Source organism: Canis aureus, chromosome 13 (assembly GCF_053574225.1).
Source record: "Canis aureus isolate CA01 chromosome 13, VMU_Caureus_v.1.0, whole genome shotgun sequence".
Classification (NCBI taxonomy): Eukaryota; Metazoa; Chordata; class Mammalia; order Carnivora; family Canidae; genus Canis; species Canis aureus.
The window spans coordinates 12,996,865-13,015,746 of NC_135623.1; the positions used below are offsets into that span (position 1 = coordinate 12,996,865).

The 18,882-nt window shown below is 45.1% G+C and overlaps 1 protein-coding gene and 1 pseudogene across 1 annotated transcript in view; one reads left to right on the top strand and one right to left on the bottom strand.

Annotated features, from left to right (window-relative positions):
* Window positions 1-2,083, bottom strand: part of LOC144281894 (protein argonaute-4) — a 39,617-nt gene extending 37,534 nt beyond the window's left edge. The window contains exon 1 of the mRNA XM_077844783.1: window positions 1,991-2,083. Within this exon, the coding sequence (XP_077700909.1) occupies window positions 1,991-2,009 (19 nt within the window). The 5' untranslated portion in view covers window positions 2,010-2,083. The remainder of the gene's footprint in view (window positions 1-1,990) is intronic.
* Window positions 2,008-10,069, top strand: LOC144282713 (mitochondrial import inner membrane translocase subunit Tim17-A pseudogene; annotated as a pseudogene).
* Window positions 10,070-18,882: the final 8,813 nt, after the last annotated feature.

The following is an 18,882-nucleotide window of genomic DNA, read 5'->3' on the forward strand; positions in this document are numbered from 1 at the left end:
GTTTGGCGCCTGCCTTTGGCCCAGCGCGCGATCCTGAAGACCCGGGATCAAATCCCACGTCGGGCTCCCGGTGTATGGAGTCTGCTTCTCCCTCTGCCTGTGTCTCTGCCTCTCTCTCTCTCTCTCTCTCTCTGTGTGTGACTATCATAAAAAAAAAAAAAAAAAACCACTGTGGTTAGTGAGAATTAATTTTCCACAATCCTGAGCGAGCTAAGTTCAAATCTCCAAATGCTAAAATCAAACCAAAAAAGAAAAAAGAGGGATCCCTGGGTGGCGCAGCGGTTTAGCGCCTGCCTTTGGCCCAGGGCGCGATCCTGGAGACCCAGGATTGAATCCCACGTCGGGCTACCGGTGCATGGAGCCTGCTTCTCCCTCTGCCTGTGTCTCTGCCTCTCTCTCTCTCTCTCTGTGACTATCATAAATAAAAAATTAAAAAAAAAAAAAAGAAGTCTCTAGGATGGTTCTAACTCTACCAGGTTGATCTTTTCCACGAAATACAGTTTGTGTACACAGTTACAGAGTGTCTTCCAGCATCAGCTCGTAAGTGCAACAGTTGCTTCAATTATGAATTACTAACCCGGAGGGAAAAAGAAACATTTGTTGAATATCTACAATGCATTAGTGTCCACATTAAGACTCCTCACATACATTATCTCATTTCATTCTCACAACAATCTTGCAGCACATAATTATTATTACCCTCATTTTATAGATGAGGAAATGAAAGTTCAAAGGAACTAAGTAACTTGCCCAAGGTTATACAACTATTAAATTACTAGATTGAACAGAAAAGTCAGGATCATGCCTTTGGCTGGGGGACACCGCAGAAGTAACCCAGCCTAATACTGGGATTGAGGTTTATCAACTATTACCAATGTCACAAAACCAATTTATTTTTTAAAAAGGCATACGAGGGCAGCCCCGGTGGCTCAGTGGTTTAGCGCCTGCCTTCAGCCCAGGGCGTGATCCTGGAGTCCCGGGATCGAGTCCCACATCGGGCTGCTTCTCCCTCTGCCTGTGTCTCTGCCTCTCTCTCTCTGTGTGTCTCTCATGAATAAATAAATAAAATCTTTTTTAAAAAAAAAAGGCATATGAAATTTGATGGTGGGGGCCTTTAAAAAATACTTTAAGCAGCAAATTAAGGTGGGCTTCCATCATTCAGTTATGTAAGCAAGTTCTAAGTAAAAACAGACCTGCAAGGTCTCCAAACTCAAATGGTAAACTGAATTTTCTATGCACTCAAAAAAAAAAAAAAATTAAACGCCCTACCACTAAATCCGCTATGTAGATAAGGTTTGATACTAAAGCTAATTGCATCGTAGCCTCTAAAGCCTGCCCCGCTTAGCCGAGGCATTAGAAACCTTGTTGGGGTTTGAGGAGGGGGCCCCAGGTTCCCCATCCGCAGGGCATTTCTTGCAGCCTGCAACTGGGCGGCCTGGAGAAGGTGCACAGAGGTGCTTCCTGAAGATGGGGAATCACGGTGCCAAAGCACTTTCTCCTTCCTCTAATCCTCACGGCCACGTCTCTAACCCAGTTAGGGCACTTGGGAGCCCTGGAGCCCGCCGGGCCCGCGCCCACCGCCCGGCTCCCTCGGGGGCTGCCGCGCAGGCTGCAGGGGCGCAGGACGCGGGCTCCCGAGGCTCCGGGGCCTTCGAGGCGGGGGGTTCTCTGCCCCTTGGCCTTTGGGCGGGCACGAGAAGTGTTTGGGGGCAAGTTCCGCTTCCTTGTCGGAGGGCTCGGGACCGTGCACCGGCGCCAAGGAAGCCACGGGGGGGTGGGGTGAGGGCGCCCGAGCAGCGCGGCGGCGGGAGGGGACCCTCGCGGGCAGGGCCAGGCCGCGCACCTGGCGCCCCCCCGGCCCCGCCCCGCCCCGCCCCGCCCGCCTCGGCCTGGGCGCCCCGCGGCTCCGCGACGCCGCCGCGGCGGGCACCACCCGGGCCCGCGCCCCGCCCCGCCCCGCCCGGGCCTCCCCACCGCGCGCGCTCCTCACCGGGTCCCAGCGCGTCCATGGCGGCGGCGGGGGCCGCCTCGCCCCGCTGCCCGGCGCCCCCCGCCCCGGGCCCCGCCGCCGCCGCCGCGTAACGCTTGCTCTCCGGAATAGTGGCGCTGGGCGGGCGCCGCGGGGACGCGGGCCGGGCGGGGCGGGGCGGGGCGGCGGGGCCCGGCTCCCGCGGCTCTTCCGGCCTCCGCGACAACAAAAACAATCCCGGCCGCCGCCGCCAGCGGGGGCGGGGGCGGGGGCGGGGGCGGGGGCGGGGGCGGGGGCGGGGGCGGGGAGAGCGCGCACCCGCCGGGCGGGGAGGGGCGCAGGGCGCGCGCGGCCCGGGGTCTCGGCTCGCGGAGGGGGCGTGCGCGGCCCCGGGGGGCGGGGCGGGGCGGGGCGGGGCGGGGGGCCGGGCCCCGGGGACGCGTCGGGGGCGCGCGCGGGTGGCACTGGCCGGTGGCCGGGCGCGCGGGGCCCCGGGCCTCCCCGCCCTCCCTCCCGCCCGGCGCCCCTGCCTTCTCCCGCGTGTCTGCCGTCCCGGGACCGGGGCCGCCGGGGTCACCGCAAGGCTCACCCAGCAGCCCTGCCCGCCCCGGGAGCGCGCCCCGTGCCGCGGGAGTCCCTGGGCTCGGCAGGCGACCGGCCACCTGGGAAGGCCGAGGCTTGCTTTGGCCCCGGACACCTGCTTGCAGCGCAGAGGCCAGGGAGCAGCGCCCGGTGCGAGGCGGCGGGGCCCGCGCCTGGGGCTCTAAGCCCGACGTGCAGTTGGAGAGCCCAGCTCTGCAGGCGGAGAAGCAGTTTCTTTTTCTTTTTAAGAGCTTTTATTTATTTTTAAAGATTTTATTTATTTATTTATTCATAGACACAGACACAGAGGCAGAGACACAGGCAGAGGGAGAAGCAGGCTCCATGCGGGGAGCCCGATGTGGGACTCGATCCTGAGTCACCCGGGCTGCCCATCTTTCTTCCATTATTTTCTTTTCTTTTCTTTCTTTTCTTTTCTTTTCTTCTTTCTTTATCTCTCTCTTTCTTTCTTTTTCTTTCTTTTCTTTCTCTCTCTTTCTCTTTTCTCTTTCTTTCTTTTCTTTCCTTTCTTTTCTTTCCTTCCTTTCTTTTCTTTCTTTCTTTCTTTTTTTCTTTCTTTCTTTCTTTCTTTTTTTTTCTAGATTTTTTATTAGAGACAAAGACATACAGAGAGACAGACAGAGACACAGGCAGAGAGAGAAGCAGGCTCCATGCAGGGAGCCGGATGTGGGACTCGATCCCCAGTCACCCGGGCTACCCAGGAGAAGCAGTTTCTTTCTTTCTTTCTTTCTTTCTTTCTTTCTTTCTTTCTTTCTTTCTTTCTTTCTTTCTTTTCTTTTCTTTTCTTTTCTTTTTTCTTTTCTTTTCTTTTTTTTAAGATTTTATTTATCAGAGACAGAGATAGAGAGAGAGAGAGAGAGGCAGAGAGAGAAGCAGGCTCCATGCAGGACTCAATCCCCGGTCTCCAGGATCATGCCCTGGGCCGAAGGCAGCGCTAAACCACTGAGCCCCCCGGGCTGCCCGGAGAAGCAGTTTCTAATCAGCTACCCAGGGAGCCTTCCACCCACCCACGGGTTAAAAAGGCACAATGTGAAAAAAAAAAAAAGGCACAATGTGTACGTGTTGTTGTAGTTGGCCGGCGGGGCCATCACAAAGTACCACACACTGACGGACTGAACAACAAAAATTAATTTTCTGGAAGTTCTGGAAGTTAGACGTCTAAGATCAAGGATTGGCTTCTTCCGAGATCTCTCTTTTTTTGCTCATCCATGGCTGTCTTCTCGCTGTGTCTTCACGTGATCGTCCCTCTGTCCACATCTGTGCCAAAATGTTCTCTTCCTATCATGACACCAGTCATGCTGGATGAGGGCCCAATTTACAGACGTCATTTTAATTTGATCGCCCCTTTAGAGACTCCGTGTCCAAGTACAGTCACATTCTGAGATAGTGGGGGTAAGGGTTGCAACACCCGAATTTCGTATGTTCAGCACGTAACATGTATAATAAGATACTCATTTGAGCATCTACCTACCATGCACAGCCAGAGAGCCAGGTCAGTTTTGCACGTCCGGATGACAAATATTAGGGGCCCACCATGGCCAGGCGTTGTATTCGAGGCTTCACATGTCATTTAATCCTCACAACTACTAAAAGGTGTGTTTATGAAAAGGATTTTATTGATTTATTCATGAGAGACACAGAGAGAGGCAGAGACGCAGGCAGAGGGAAAAGCAGGCCTGAGTTGAAGACAAGACGCTCAACCACTGAGCCCTCCGGGTGCCCCAACGTAGATATTTTTTAAGGCAACTGAAGCTCAGGGAAGCTAAGGAAGTCAGGCTGTGTGTGTCTTATGATACTGCAGTGAAGGATGGAAAGAACTGGAGTTCTAAATCCTGCATCCCAGTTCTGGCTGCTTCCATCCCCAACTGCCTATGGAAGTGGGACTTATAGGGACAGATGCTGCATTCCGAGTGCTCTCCGCAGCCACTTCTCTGCTAAGGCAGCTGTTAACTAGGAACAGCAGGAGGGCACAGCTAGCTCGGAGAGGAGGAAGTAGCCACTAGATGAGCAGACTGGTGTGCACCTAAGAGGATAAGAAAAACCAACTCGAGGTCAGGCCTTGAGTTAAACCTAGTAGCCGCCTGCCTCCTTCTCTACCCCAGGCCAAGTCCCTTCCGTAGTGTAAGCAGTGCCCGTGGCCTCCAGCCTGAGTGGAGGCTGACGTTCCCTCTTGCACTTCCTAACAAATTTCCCCCATGTTCTATTTGGTACCCTGAGCAAAGATGATAGCTTGTTTCCTGCACCAAAACTAGCCTCAGAAACCGGAATGTGAAGTGTATTTACCCTGTAGCTTGGGACAGGACTGCAAAGCCTCAGGCCCCATCTCTCACTCTCATTCTGGATGCTCTGATCCTCTACATTCTCCTTCCCAAGCTCACTCTGGCGCCCCCCGCCCCCCTCCCAATGACCCTTCTGACTGAGCCCTCCCAAACCAAAGCCCTATAGTAAGGAAACTCTCCGAAGCCCTTTCAGCAACCCCCCCCCCCACTTCCTGCTGTGGCTGAGAAGTAGCCCTGGCCCTATTACCACTTCCCCCCCAGCTCTCCCCAACGATGGCAGCTCACCCTTCCAAACCCTGCACAGCCACGGGACAGGGGGTGTTGGCTAGAGAATTAGCAATAGAGTTGCCCCCATTGCCCCAAACCTTGAGTTCTCGCTCTCATATTAAAACCACTTGCTGGGGGCACCTGGGGGGCTCAGCAGTTGAGCGTCTGCCTTCGGCCCAGGGTGTGACCCCAGGGTCCCGGGATCGAGTCCCTCTTCGGGCTCCCTGCAGGGAGCCTGCTTCTCCCTCCGCCTGTGTCTCTGCCTCTCTGTGTGTCTCTCATGAACAAATAAATAAAATCTAAAAAATAAAAATAAATAAAATCACCTGCCACCTGGCCAAACCACCAGAGGGCCTCCCTTGGTGGTATAATTAACTCAGCCCCTGGTCTTATGTCTCAGCCCAGGCTTAGCTCCCAATACATTATAAATCCTTGAATGGATTTATTCGGGTATCCAGGTTTGCGTGTCTGTTGCCTAACACATGTGGCACCAAATGACTCCTCAGGGAAATTTCTGGGATGAAGGAATGAATGAATGAATGAGCAAGTAATGTGTGAATAGTGGGAGACAGAAATGGTGCAATGGAGGGGCCAAGGTGAAAACCTCTGGCAAACTTCCAGCTTCTCCAGAGCACAGACTTGCAAATCCCACGATCCTGGGTTCCAGTCTCCGTTCTACAGCACACTAGCTCCAATCACCCGGGACAAGTCCCTTCACCGACTGCTGAAGGAGTCAGTAAGGAGGAAGCTAAATCACATATGTGCAAGCTCCAGTATCTGGCCCAATAGGCACTAATTTTCCTCCTTCTTTCCCCGGGCTAAAAGCTGCTCCCCTGCCACTGTCTTACTTTTTTGAAAGACAGCGAACCCATAATCTCAGCTCAGTCCAGGAGGGGGAGCAGAACCATCAGGGACTGAGCATGTTTACACATCCTGTGCCTGAGCCACCTGAGGACAGGGACTTGGCTCACCACCCGGGGGGAGAGCCAGGACATGCTCAGTCAAGGTTTATGAATGAAACTAAACCTCTCAAATGTGTCAATGCTCCCCTGAGACCAGACCAAGCCAGAGGGAGCCTCGCTAGCGGACACGCTGCCAGGAGGCCGGGCTCCAGCCACCAGCACTGTCTGCGACGCTCCAGCCCTTGTCTGGGCCCCTGGCCTCTGTTGATGTTTTGACTCCCCAACCTCTCCTCACACTGCCTCACACAAGTCTGGAGCTTAGAAGTTGGGGAGGAGCTTCTTGGCAGTTGATCGGTTGGGCAAAGGGTTTTCACTCTTTTTTAGCTGGGGAACCCCTCATTCAGACAGAAACCTTAAGTGGGAGCTGAAATGGAGCCACCTGGCCGAGGAGGACACGGACCTGCTTTGGACACTATCGAACCAGACTACCTTGCCAAGAGACACCACCTGGCATCCTAATGGGATTTCTGCCCACCTGCTCCTCCTCTACTGGCAGCCCTGCTCTTTTGCATTTTTTAATTGAGATAAAATTCACAGATGATAAAATTCACCATTTTAATGTGTAAAATTTCAGTGGTTTTTAGTGCATTCGCAAGGCTGTGCAATCATCACTATTATCCAATTCCAGCATGTTTTTTTTTAAAGATTTTATTTATTCATGAGAGACAGAGAAAAAGAGAGAGAGAGGCAGAGACACAGGCAGAGGGAGAAGCAGGCTCCATGCAGGGAGCCTGACGTGGCACTCGATCCCGGGTCTCCAGGATCATGACCTGAGCTGAAGGTAGACGCTCAACCACTGAGCCACCCAGGTGTCCCTCTTTTGGATCTAGTTTCTTTTCTTACCACAGTGTTTTCAAGGTGTATCTGTGTAGCATGCATCAATACTTCATTGCTTTTTTTTTTCTTTTTTAAAGTAGATTCCATGCCCAGCATGGAGCCCAACAGAGGGCTTGAACTCAAGACCTGAGCTGAGATCAAGAGCTGGATGCTTAACTGACTGAGCCATCCAGGCGCCCCCACCACTCCATTGCTTTTAATACTGAATAATATTCCATTATATGTATACACCGTATTTTGTTGACCCAGTCATCAGTTGATAGACCTTTGGATTGTTTCCATTTTTTGGCTACAATAATGCTGCTATGATCTCTGTGTGCAAGTTTTTGTGTGGGTACATATGTGCAAGTTTTTGTGTGGGTACATATAAATTTTTTTGAATATGGAACTTTTCAGTTCTTCCGGGTATATACCTAGAAGTAGAACTGCCAGGTTATATGATAACTCTATGTTTACCTTTTTGAGGAAATGTTTTCCACAGTGGCTATACTATTTTACATTCCCATCAGCAATTTATGAGGGCTCTAATTTCTCCACATCCTTGCCAATATTTGTTTTATTTCAGGTTTTTAAAATTTTTTTAAAGATTTTATTTATTTATTCATTCATGAGAGACATAGAGAGAGAGGCAGAGACACAGGCAGAGGGAGAATCAGGCTCCACGCAGGGAGCCCGACATGGGACTCTATCCCAGGTCCCCAGGATCAGGCCCTGGGCTGAAGGCGGCGCTAAACCACTGGGCCACCTGGGCTGCCCTATTTCAGGTTTTTAAAAAAATTATACCTATCCTAATGGGTATGAGGTGATATCTCATTGTGTATTTGATTTGCAGTTCCCTAAGGACAGATGGTGCTGAGCATCTATTTATGTACTTATTGTCCATTTGTATGACTTCTTTGGAGAAATGTTGATTCAAGTCTTCTATTTTTTTTTAAGATTTATTTATTCATTTGAGTGGACAGCAGCAGAGGGAGTGGGAGAGAAAGCCTCAAGCAGATTCCCTGCTGAGTGCAGAGACCGTGGGGCTTGGTCCCAGGACTCTGAGTCCATGACCAGAGCCAAAATCAAGAATTGGATACTCAATCGACTGAGCCACCCAGGTGCTCCTGAAGCACAAAAGTTTTTAGTTTAGACAGAGTCTAATTTTTCTCTGATTGCTTGAGCTTTTTTGTTATCATATCTAAGAAAACTAATCCAAAGTCATAAAGATTCATTCTTATGCATTTAAACTTTTTATACTTTTAGCTCTTACATTTAGGTCTTTGATGTATTTGGAGTCTACTTTTATATATGATGGGAGGTAGGGTTTAGATTCATTCTTTTGGATGTAGATACACAGTTGTCCAAGGACCAGTTTTTTAATTTTTTTTATTTTTAAAGATTTTATTTATTTATTCACGAGAGACACAGAGAGAGGCAGAGACACAGGCAGAGGGAGAAGCAGGCTCCATGCAGGGAGCCCGACGAGGGACTTGATTCCGGGTCTCCAGGATCATGCCCTGGGTTAAGGCAGCGCTAAACCGCTGAACCACCGGGGCTGCCCCCCCTTTTATTTTTTAAAGATTTTATTTATTTACACCATTTGTTTAAGACTTCTTTCCCCCATGGTCTACAACCCCTGTCAAAATCAATCAACTGCAAATGTAAGGGTTTATTCTTGGACTCTCAATTCTATTGTGTGGATCTTTGTCTTTCCTTATGCTAGTATCACACTGTCTTGATTATGATAGCTTTGTAGTTTCGAGATCAGGAAGTGTCAATTCTCCAACTTTGTTCTTCTTTTTCAAGGTTGTTTTGGTTATTCTGGGTCTCTTGCATTTCCAGATGAAATTTAGGATCAGCTTGTTTACATCTGCAAAAAAAAAAAAAAAAAAAAAAGCAGTTGGAATTTTTTTTTAAGCAGTTGGAATTTTGATAGGAATTGTATTCAATCTGTAGATTAATTTGGGGATTATTGCCATTTTAACAGTATTCAATATTAGAATCCATAAACGTAGGATATGTTTTCATTTCTTTAGGTCTTCTTTAATTTTTTCAATAATGTTTTGCAGTTTTCAGGGTGCAAAGTTTATACTTTGGTTAAATTTATTCTTGAGTATTTTATCCTTTTTGGTGCTAGTAACAGTGGAATTATCTTCTTAATTTTGTTTTTCGATTGTTCATTGCTAATATGTAAAAATACAATTGTTTTTTTTATATTTATCTTGTATCTACAGCCTTACTGAATCTGTTTATTACCTGTAGCAGTTAAGTTTTTTTGTTTGTGGGTTTTTTAACATCTTTATATATAAGATCATGTTAGCTGCAAATAGAGATAGTTTTAACTTTTTCTTTTCCAATATGGATGCTTTTTCTTTTATATTCTTGCTCAATGCCCTAAACCTCCAGTACAATGTTGAATAGAAATGACTCTCTCTCTCTCTTTAAGAAGTAGCCCTTTTTTTAACAAACTAATGGTTACCAGAGGGGAGGTGGGTGGGGGGATTGGGAGATTGGGTGTAATAGGTGATGGGGATCAAGGAGTGCACTCGCTGTGAGAAGCACCTGGTGTTGTATGAAAGTGTGAAATCACTATATTGTACACCTAAAGCTAACTAACTGGAATTTTAATTAAAACTTTAAGAAGGGGTGTTTTCTTCTGGTGGAGTCAAGATGGAGGAGTATATGTGAGAGCCTTGACCTTGAGAATTGTGGACGGGCTTTTACCATGGGTAGCATAGGTGGTGGTTTCTTTCAAGCACTCAAAGATTTTCGCAATTCTCCAGTGGGAGTAAACCCCAGACTATGAGAGAGTTTGACAGCTATTAAAACCAGGGCTCCGCAGTTGGGAGGTAGCTTTGCAGTTGAGGAGATTTATTTTTCATGACTGACTGCAGTGTGGTTCAAGTGAGAGGAAAAGAAGATCCCTGGAACTCCATCACAAGTGGTGCCTTACCAGGACCAGTGGCCATGGTTGGGTCAGCCGCGATGGGTGGTGTCCTCCTAGCTTTAATTGAAGGAGCTGGCATCTTGTTGACAAGATTTGCCTCTGCACAATTTCCCAATGGTCCTCAGTTTGCTGAAGACCCCTCTCTGTTGCCTTCAGCACAGTTACCATCCTCACCTTTTGGAGACTATCGACATTATCAATAGGACCACTTTCCCAGGATTTCTTTAACAGAGGAGCTGTAGGTCAAGAAGGGATTTCAGAAGGTCTGTTTTTAAAACCATAGGCGGGACAGCTATGGCCACATAGGCTTTGAAAAGACAGTTAGCTCTTTTTGTTATTTAAAGGAACGTGGTGGGGTCAGATGTTAAACAATAATACATTTATTTATTTATTTATTCATTCATTCATTCATTCATTCATTCGTATTTGGATTGCATTTGTGATAAAAATAAATATCTAATATCTTTAAAAGAAAAATAATAAATGCTTAGAAGATGAAGGATCAGAGGGCAAACAACAAGAACCGTGACCAATCATTTCCGTGGGGACTTCTCTGCCTGGTTTTGTGTGTTCTGTTAGTCAAACAATAAAATACTTCCTGGAACTTAAAAAAAAAAAAAAAAAAAAAAGTCCCTCTTTTGTATTTTGCAAGCAGGCAGGTTTCTACATATTCATGATCTAGGGCCAGGAACAGAGAGAGTTGGCAACTCTATTTGATTTTGCCATCTCTGAGATGGCAGAGCTACTAAGGAGGGCAGTGCGTGAGGCTTTGACAACAAATCAACTAATATGTTTGTTTTTACTTTCAGCATTTGTTTCTACTACACTTTTTAACTGGGACAATTGATTTTTTTTTCTCTCCTTCAAGATGAAATAAAAGGAATGAATTAGGGAATGAGATAAATCTAGATTTTAATTCCAATTCTATAGTGTGATTTATTTATGCCAAGCCCTGGGCTAGGTAATCGGGATCCAAGGGTGAGCCAGAGAAGTGGGGTTCCTCTCCTCATGCAGTTCAGTCTTGAAGTGAGACATAATAAACAAAAAATGAGCCAAAAGAATAAGATAATTACGAATCATGATGAGAGTTGTAGACAATTCTAGGGGTGACAATTTTAGAAAAAGCAGGAAGGGATAGCCTCTCTGATATGCTGACATTTGAACTGAGAAGTTCTGGTGGCTTTAAAATATGGCCACGGGGCTTCTGAGTGGCTTAGCTGGTTAAGTGTCCAATTCTGGATTTTGACTCAGGTCATGACCTAAGGGTCATGAGCCCTGCCTAGGGCTCCATGCTCAGTGGGGAGTCTGCTTCTCTCTCCTCCCTCTTCCTCTGCTCCTCCTCCCACTTACCCTCTCTCTAAAATAAATAAATAAAATCTTAAAAAAACAAAACAAACAAAAAACTTGGCCACAAATTCTCTGACCTTTCACCCATTAAGAGGTGGGGTCTGTGTCCTCTCCCTTTCAATATATGTGGGCTCGCGACCACTTTGATCAGTAGACAACTTCAGAATTGATACCATGTGGCTTCCATGGCTAGGTCATAAAAGGTCATGTAGTTTTTACCTTGCTTGCTGGAACCTTCTCTCTCATAGCCCAGAGCTGCCATACCAGAAGTCTGACTACCTTGAGGCCATCACATCAGAGAGGCCATATGTAGGTGCTCTGTTCCAGCTAAGACCAACTTTTTACCTATTCCTGCTGAAGTGCCAGACACATAGTAAAAAATCTTCCAGATGGGGATCCCTGGGTGGCGCAGCGGTTTGGCGTCTGCCTTTGGCCCAGGGCGCGATCCTGGAGACCCGGGATCGAATCCCACGTCGGGCTCCCGGTGCATGGAGCCTGCTTCTCCCTCTGCCTATGTCTGCCTCTCAATCTCTCTCTCTCTCTCTCTTTCTCTCTCTGTGACTATCATAAATAAATAAAGATTTAAAAAAAAAATCTTCCAGATGATTCCAGGGACCAGCCATATGAGTCACTCCCCTCGATTTGAGTCTTGCTAGCTAGGGTTCCAGACAGTACAGAACAAAGACAACTATTTCATTAGTATTATTTTTTTAAAGTAAATTTTATGTCCAATGTGGGTCTTGAAATCATAACCTCAAGATCGAGAGTCACATGCTCTACTGACTGAGCCAGCCAGGTGTCCCTCCACTATTATTTTTTCTGAATTAAAAAAAAAACTTTATTTATCTATTTATTTATTTATTTGAGACACACAGAGAGAAGCAGAGACACAGGCAGAGGGAGAAGCAGGCTCCATGCAGGGAGCCCGATGTGGGATTCGATCCTGGGTCTCCAGGATCACGACCTGAGCCGAAGGCAGAAGCTCAACCACTGAGCCACCCAGGTGCCCCTATTTTTTCTGAATTCTTGACCCACAGAATTCATAGGCATTTAAAAATGTTGTTTTTTAAATTGAGATACAATTCACAAATGACATTATATTAGTTTTAGGTGTACAAAATGTGTTCAATATTAGTATATATTGCAAAATAATCACTACAATAAGTCTAGTTAACATCTGTGACCGTACATTGTTAAAAATTATTTTCTTGTGATGAGGACTTTTAAAATACACTCTCTTAGCAACTTTCAAATATACTATATAATATTATTAACTACAGGCGCCACACTGTACATTACATTCTCCAGGACTTATTTGTTTTATAACTGGAAGTTTGGACCTTTTGGCCCCCTTTTCCCATTTCACACACACACACACACACACACACACACACACACACACACTCCACTTCTGGCAAACACCAGTCTATTCTCTCTGAGTTTCTTTCTTGTTTTTGTTCAGCTGCCTGCTTTAGATTCCACATATAAGTCAAATTATAAAGTTTTTCTCTGACTTATTTCACTTAGTGTGATGCCCTCAAGTTCCATCCATGTTGCAAGTAGCAAGATTTTTTATACACTGGGGATGCCTGGGGGACTCAGCGGTTGAGCTTCTGCCTTTGGCTCCAGGATCGAGTCCCACATCGGGCTCCCTGCATGGAGCCTGCTTCTCCCTCTGCCTATGTCTCTGCCTCTCATGAATAAATAAATAAAATCTTAAAAAAAAAAAAAGATTGGGCAGCCCCAGTAGCGCAGCGGTTTAGCGTCGCCTGCAGCCCAGGGCGTGATCCTGGAGACCCTTGATCGAGTCCCACATCGGGCGCTCTGTATGATGCCTGCTTGTGTCTCTGCCTCTCGCTCTCTGTCTCTATGAATAAATAAATAAAATCTTTGAAAAAAAAAGTATTAAAAAAATAAATATTTTTTATACACTGAATAATATTCCAGTATATATATTCTGTATATAAATATATATAATGAATCACTTATGTTTATATATTATATATGAATTACATCCATTGTGTGTATACATAATTACATATATGAGATATATATTTAATATATTATTATATATAATGAAATAAATAAATACATAAATATATAATGAAAAAGATAATGGATGCAATGCAAAGTATCCATTCTTCCATCAGTGGGCACTTGGGTTGCTTCCATATCTTGAGTATAATTAATAATGCTGCAATGAATATGGGGTATGAGTATGTGTGTGTATATCTTTTTGTTTTTGTTTTTAAAGATTATTTATTCATGAGTGAGAGAGAGAGAGAGTTTCACTGAGCCACTCGGGCTGCCCTGTATATCTTTTTGAGTTAGTGTTTTCACTTTCTTCAGATAAATACCCAAAAGTAGAATTGTTGGCTCATATGGTATTTCTATTTTTTGTTAAAGATTTTATTTATTTATTCATGAGAGACAGAGAGAGAGAGAGAGGCAGAGACACAGGCAGAGGGAGAAGCAGGCTCCATGCAGGGAGCCTGACGTGGGACCCCATCCTGGGTCCCCAGCATCAGGCCCTGGACTGAAGGCAGCGTTAAACTGCTGAGCCACCCAGGCTGCCCTCTATTTTTAATTTTTTGAGGAAACTCATTACTGTTTTCCACAGTGGCTGCACCGTTTTTGCATTCCCACTAACAGTGCACAAGGGTTCCCTTTTCTCCACATCCTCACCAACACTTGTTATGGAATGGTTCTTTCCTTATGCCATTGACTTCTGGGGTTATCTGATACCCAGCAATAGAGAAGTATAACAGCAGGAGAGAAGTTTCTTTTCCTTTCCTTTCTCAATTCTGAATCTCACTCTTACAAGTAAAAATGAGTGAAGACATGATGTAAGGGTTGTATGGAGAAGGAGGAAAAGGAAGGCAATAAAGAGAATCAGATCAGGGGAAATAGGGGATCCCTGGGTTGCTCAGTGGTTTGGCACCTGCCTTCAGCCCAGGGCGTGATCCTGGAGACCCAGGATCGAGTCCGATGTCGGGCTCCCTGCATGGAGCCTGCTTCTCCCTCTGCCTGTGTCTGTCTCTCATAAATAAATGAAGAAAAATTTTTAAAAAGATTGGGGGAAATATAAAATGTGGAGGACGAAGTCGAGGAAGAACAAAGGGGAAAGGAAGAGCATGAGGAAGAAAAAGAATAGAAGAATGAGGAGTCCCTACAATATCAAAGTAACGTGCATTGGGGTGGAGGGAGAAGACAATTAGATTCTCTTCTTGAAGTTGTAGCTAGTAGGAAATATTGAAGGCAGGAACCCTGCCTCATTTGTTTCTGTGTCCCTAATATCTAGCACATGGTATAGGGCCTTTGTACTTGCAGGCTGGGACAGCTAACTAAAGCATCTACACATGGCCTCTCTACCACGGTGACCCCAGGATAATCAGACTTCCTACATTGGTGCTCAGAGTTCCCGGAAAGTGTTCCTGTGAGCAAAGTGGAAGCTGCATGGCCTTTTATGACTTGGCCTCAGAAGCTATTTAGTATTGGTTCTACCATATTCTGTTAGCCAAAAGTGGCCACAACCCACACATATTCAAAGTGAGGAGATGTAAATCCTACCTCTTTGTGTGTGTGTGTGTGTGTGTGTGTGCGAGAGAGAGCGAGAGAGAGAGAGAGAGCAAGAGAGTGTGAGAGTGAGTGGATGGGGGAGGGACAGAGGGAGAGAGAGAATCCCAAGCAGACTCCATGCCCAGCACAGAGCCCGATGTAGAGCTCTATCTCACAACCCTGAGATCATGACCGGAGCCAAAATCAAGAGTCAGATGCTTAACCCACTGAGCCACCCAGGTGCCCTAGATCTTATTTAAAAAAAAAAAAAAACTGAGAGAGGAACATCAAAAGTTTTATTTTGGATCTGTTTAGTTTGAAATTCCAATTAGCAATCTGAGAGGGGCTGTCAAAGAGGCAATAGTATATTTAAGTCTAGAGGTTAGAGGCCTTGTCTGGGCTGAAGATACAAAATTGGAAGCCAAAAAATAAAAATAAAAAAAAGCTGGAAAAAAAAAAAAAGCTGGGAGTCAAGTTAAAGAGTATTATTCACTGGACATTTGTAAAGATGACAGGACAGGTTTTATTCAAAACTATTGCAGCAGGTGAGAGAATCTGAGCTCAAATTTAAATACAGCCAAGACAACTGGGATCTTATAGCCAATGAGAGTGAGGGGGGTCAATTAGTGGAAAATTATGAGGAGACATCAAGGGTAGGGGGATTCTCGCTAAACTGGCATAACAGGATGCTTGCTAAAGACAAACCAAGGACTTGGGCAGCCCGGTGGTTCAGCAGTTTAGTGCCACCTTTGGCCCAGGGTGTGATCCTGGAGTCCCGGGATCGAGTCCCATGTAGGGCTCCCTGCAGGGAGCCTGCTTCTCCCTCTACCTGTGTCTCTGCCTCTCTCTTTCTGTGTGTCTCTCATGAATAAATAAATAACATCTTTAAAAAATAAAAAAGACAAAAAAAAATGAAGGTTAGAGATGAGAACTTGATCAGGTGTCAAGGGTGGGAGGATTCTCACTAAACTGATTAGCAACATTCTTGCTAAAACTAGCTAGGCAGGCTGAGGACAGGGCACAAGGATTAGGACAAGCCTAATCAAAAGAAGCCTTAGAGGAGTCTATCTAAAACTTGGTCAAAGTGAGAATCTTTGTCACCCATCAGGTGTTGAAAACCAAACAACGGGAGGGGTGCCTAGCTGGCTCAGTGGGTGGAGCATACAACTCTTGATTGGGGGTTCTCGAGTTCAAGAGCCATGTTGGGTACAGAGAAAAAGAAGGAAAGAGAAAGAGAGAAGAAAGAAAGAAAGAAAGAAAAAAAAAAAAAAAAAGACAAGACAAGACAGGGTCCCTGGGTGGCTAAGTTGGTTGAGAGACCAACTCTTGGTTTCAGCTCAGATCATGATCTCAAGGTCCTGGGATTGAGCCCCTGTCAGGCTCTGGGCTCAATGGGAAGTCTACTTGAGATTCTCTCACTCTCTTGCCCTTTGCCCCTCCCCCCACTTGTGCTGAAAGAAAGAAAGGAAGAAAGAAAGAAAGAAAGAAAGAAAGAAAGAAAGAAAGAAAGAAAGAAACTAAATCACTAGAGTTGGATGAGATCACCAAAGGAGTGAGAAGACAAGAGGGAAAAGAATGGAGTCCTTGTCACTCCAATATTTGGAGGTTGGCTTAACAAGAAGCCAGTAAAGGAGACTGAGAAGCTTCAGCCAATGAGGTAGAAGAAAATGAGGAGAGTGGTGTATTATCAAAGCTAATAGAAATAAGTGTTTCAAGAAGGAAGTGGTTAACCGTGTTGAAAGCTTCATAGAGGTCAAGTAAGATGAGAAGAACAGAGAAGTGCACCTGGCAAACTAGAGGTCAATGGTAAGTTTGACAATAGCAGTTTCCATGAAGAGGTTAAACGTTTGGTTGGATCATGATGAAAGGTTAAGAAGCAGAAAGCAGGTATTGACGATCTTTCCATAAGTTTTGCTATGAGTAGGAGTAGGTGGAACGTCAGCTGAAGAGAGATATGCTGTCTAGGGAGAATTCTGTGTATGTGTGTTTAAAGATGAGAGATCCCAAGGCATGTGATCTTGGTGATGGGAATGGCCTGGTACTGAAGGAGAAACTGATGGTACAGCAGAGAGAAGGAATTTGATCCTTGGGAAGACAATGTGGGATAAGAGTGTAGACCCAGGTGAGGAAGCAGGGAATACGGGTGTTGATGCAGATCAGAAAAGTTGGTAGATTCGATGGGAGGAAGATGAGTCTGAGTGCTCTCTACTTTCTCAAAATGAGTTCTAGATAGCAAGTGAAGGGGGTGGAGTATGTTGGAGGCTCGCAGGGAGCGGAAGAGGTCATACTGGCCAGTGGGAAAACAAAGCTATACCAGGGGGAGTATAGCAGCATTACTGGGCAGCACTGAGTCCCCTTTAAGGTTTGTAGTCAGAAATTCCAGTTGAGACCGCCCAGTTGTGTGATTTTCTCCAGCCATGTCCAGCTGCTCAGGTAGAGACAGGGACTACTCAGTTAACGGAGTGTAGGAGGATGTGGAGTACTGTCAGTGAGTTTAATGAAGAGAAAGTGACAGGAGCATTATGGGGATTTATAATATTGTGATTGCAGTGATGTACCATGGACTCTAGACTGGGAAAGAAAAAAATGAGAACATGAGGAGAGTGGGATAATTAGTGAAAAGTGATGATGTTGATGGATTAGGGGACTCCATGAGGTTCTGATTTAACACTAGAGGTGTTGATTTCATTCCCTAGAGTAGCAGAATAAAGGAGAAAAGTCCTACAACTATCCCAATAGATGCTGCAAAAGCATTCAGTAAAATCCCACACTCCTGTGAACACATACACACACACACACACACACACACACACACAACTATTAGTAAGCTGGGAATAGAAGGCAATTTTCTAAATGAGTTAATATATGAAGCACTTTCAACAGTAACACAAATATATAGTAACTTTTGCTGTTATTATATTTCCATAATGTGATTAAAAGTATCTACCAGAAACCAAAGGCAAATGTTGCATATATAGTGCAGGTTGCCCAGAAGGGGATGCCCACACTATGACCCCTATAAAGGCAATTATCCAGAGTTAAATATGGAAATATTATATACTGGTGTAGTCTATTAAATTAAGTAGTTTATATTAAATGCAGTTGCATCCTATTAAGTTGAACATGTTACTGTAATATGCACAAACTGCTATGCATGCAAAGAACGGGTATAAAAAGTAACTGGGAAAGTATTTCAGCAGGTCTTTGGTCTCTGCCTCTCTTTGTGTCTCCCATGAATAAATAAATAAAATCTTTTTTAAGAAGAAAAGATGAGGTATAAATATTAGGGGAAAAAGACACAACACAAAGCATTATTTGAAGAAGAAAGTGCCTACAAAATCTAAATGAACCAACGAAAATTATTAGAATGAATGAAAGTTAATAAAATGGTTATATATAAAATTATCATATAGAAATCAATAGCTTTCCTGTAGACCAGCAATGACTTATTAGAATATGTCACAGAGGGGCACCTGGGTGGCTCAGTCAGTTAAGCATCTGCCTTTGGCTTGGGTCGTGATCCCAGGGTCCTGTATTAAGGCCCGCATTGGGTTCCTTGCTCAGCAGGGAGACTTCTTCTCCCTCTCCCTCTGCCTCCTGCTCCCTCTGCTTGTGCTCTCTCTCTCTGTCTGTCAAATAAATAAATAAAGTTTTAAGAAAAAAAAAAAGAATATGTCACAGAAGAGAATCAATTCACAATTGCTGCAAAATCTATAAAACAACAAGAAATAAATTTAGCAAGAAATGTGAATGTCTTATATAAATAAAATTATGAAATTTTACTCTAAGATGTAAAAGAATATCTATATAAATAAAGACAGGTTGGAGACCATTTATTTTAAGGATCCCATTGCCACACAAATTGATCTTTTTAAAAATGAAATTTGGCGGGTTGATCTAAACATGTGAGAGTAGCCAAAAATGTTGACCATATAGGAGCAAGGACCTACCCTATTAGATATCAAAATGTGCTATGAAGCTATAATTATTCAAATAGAATATTATTAGCCCAAGAATAGATGACTATTTTTAAAAGAATAAAGTATTTAAGGCCAGATTTTCTCCCCCCATTTATTTATTGGAATTTAGTATATGAAAGAGATGGCATTTCAAATTAGAGGGGAAAATAATGTC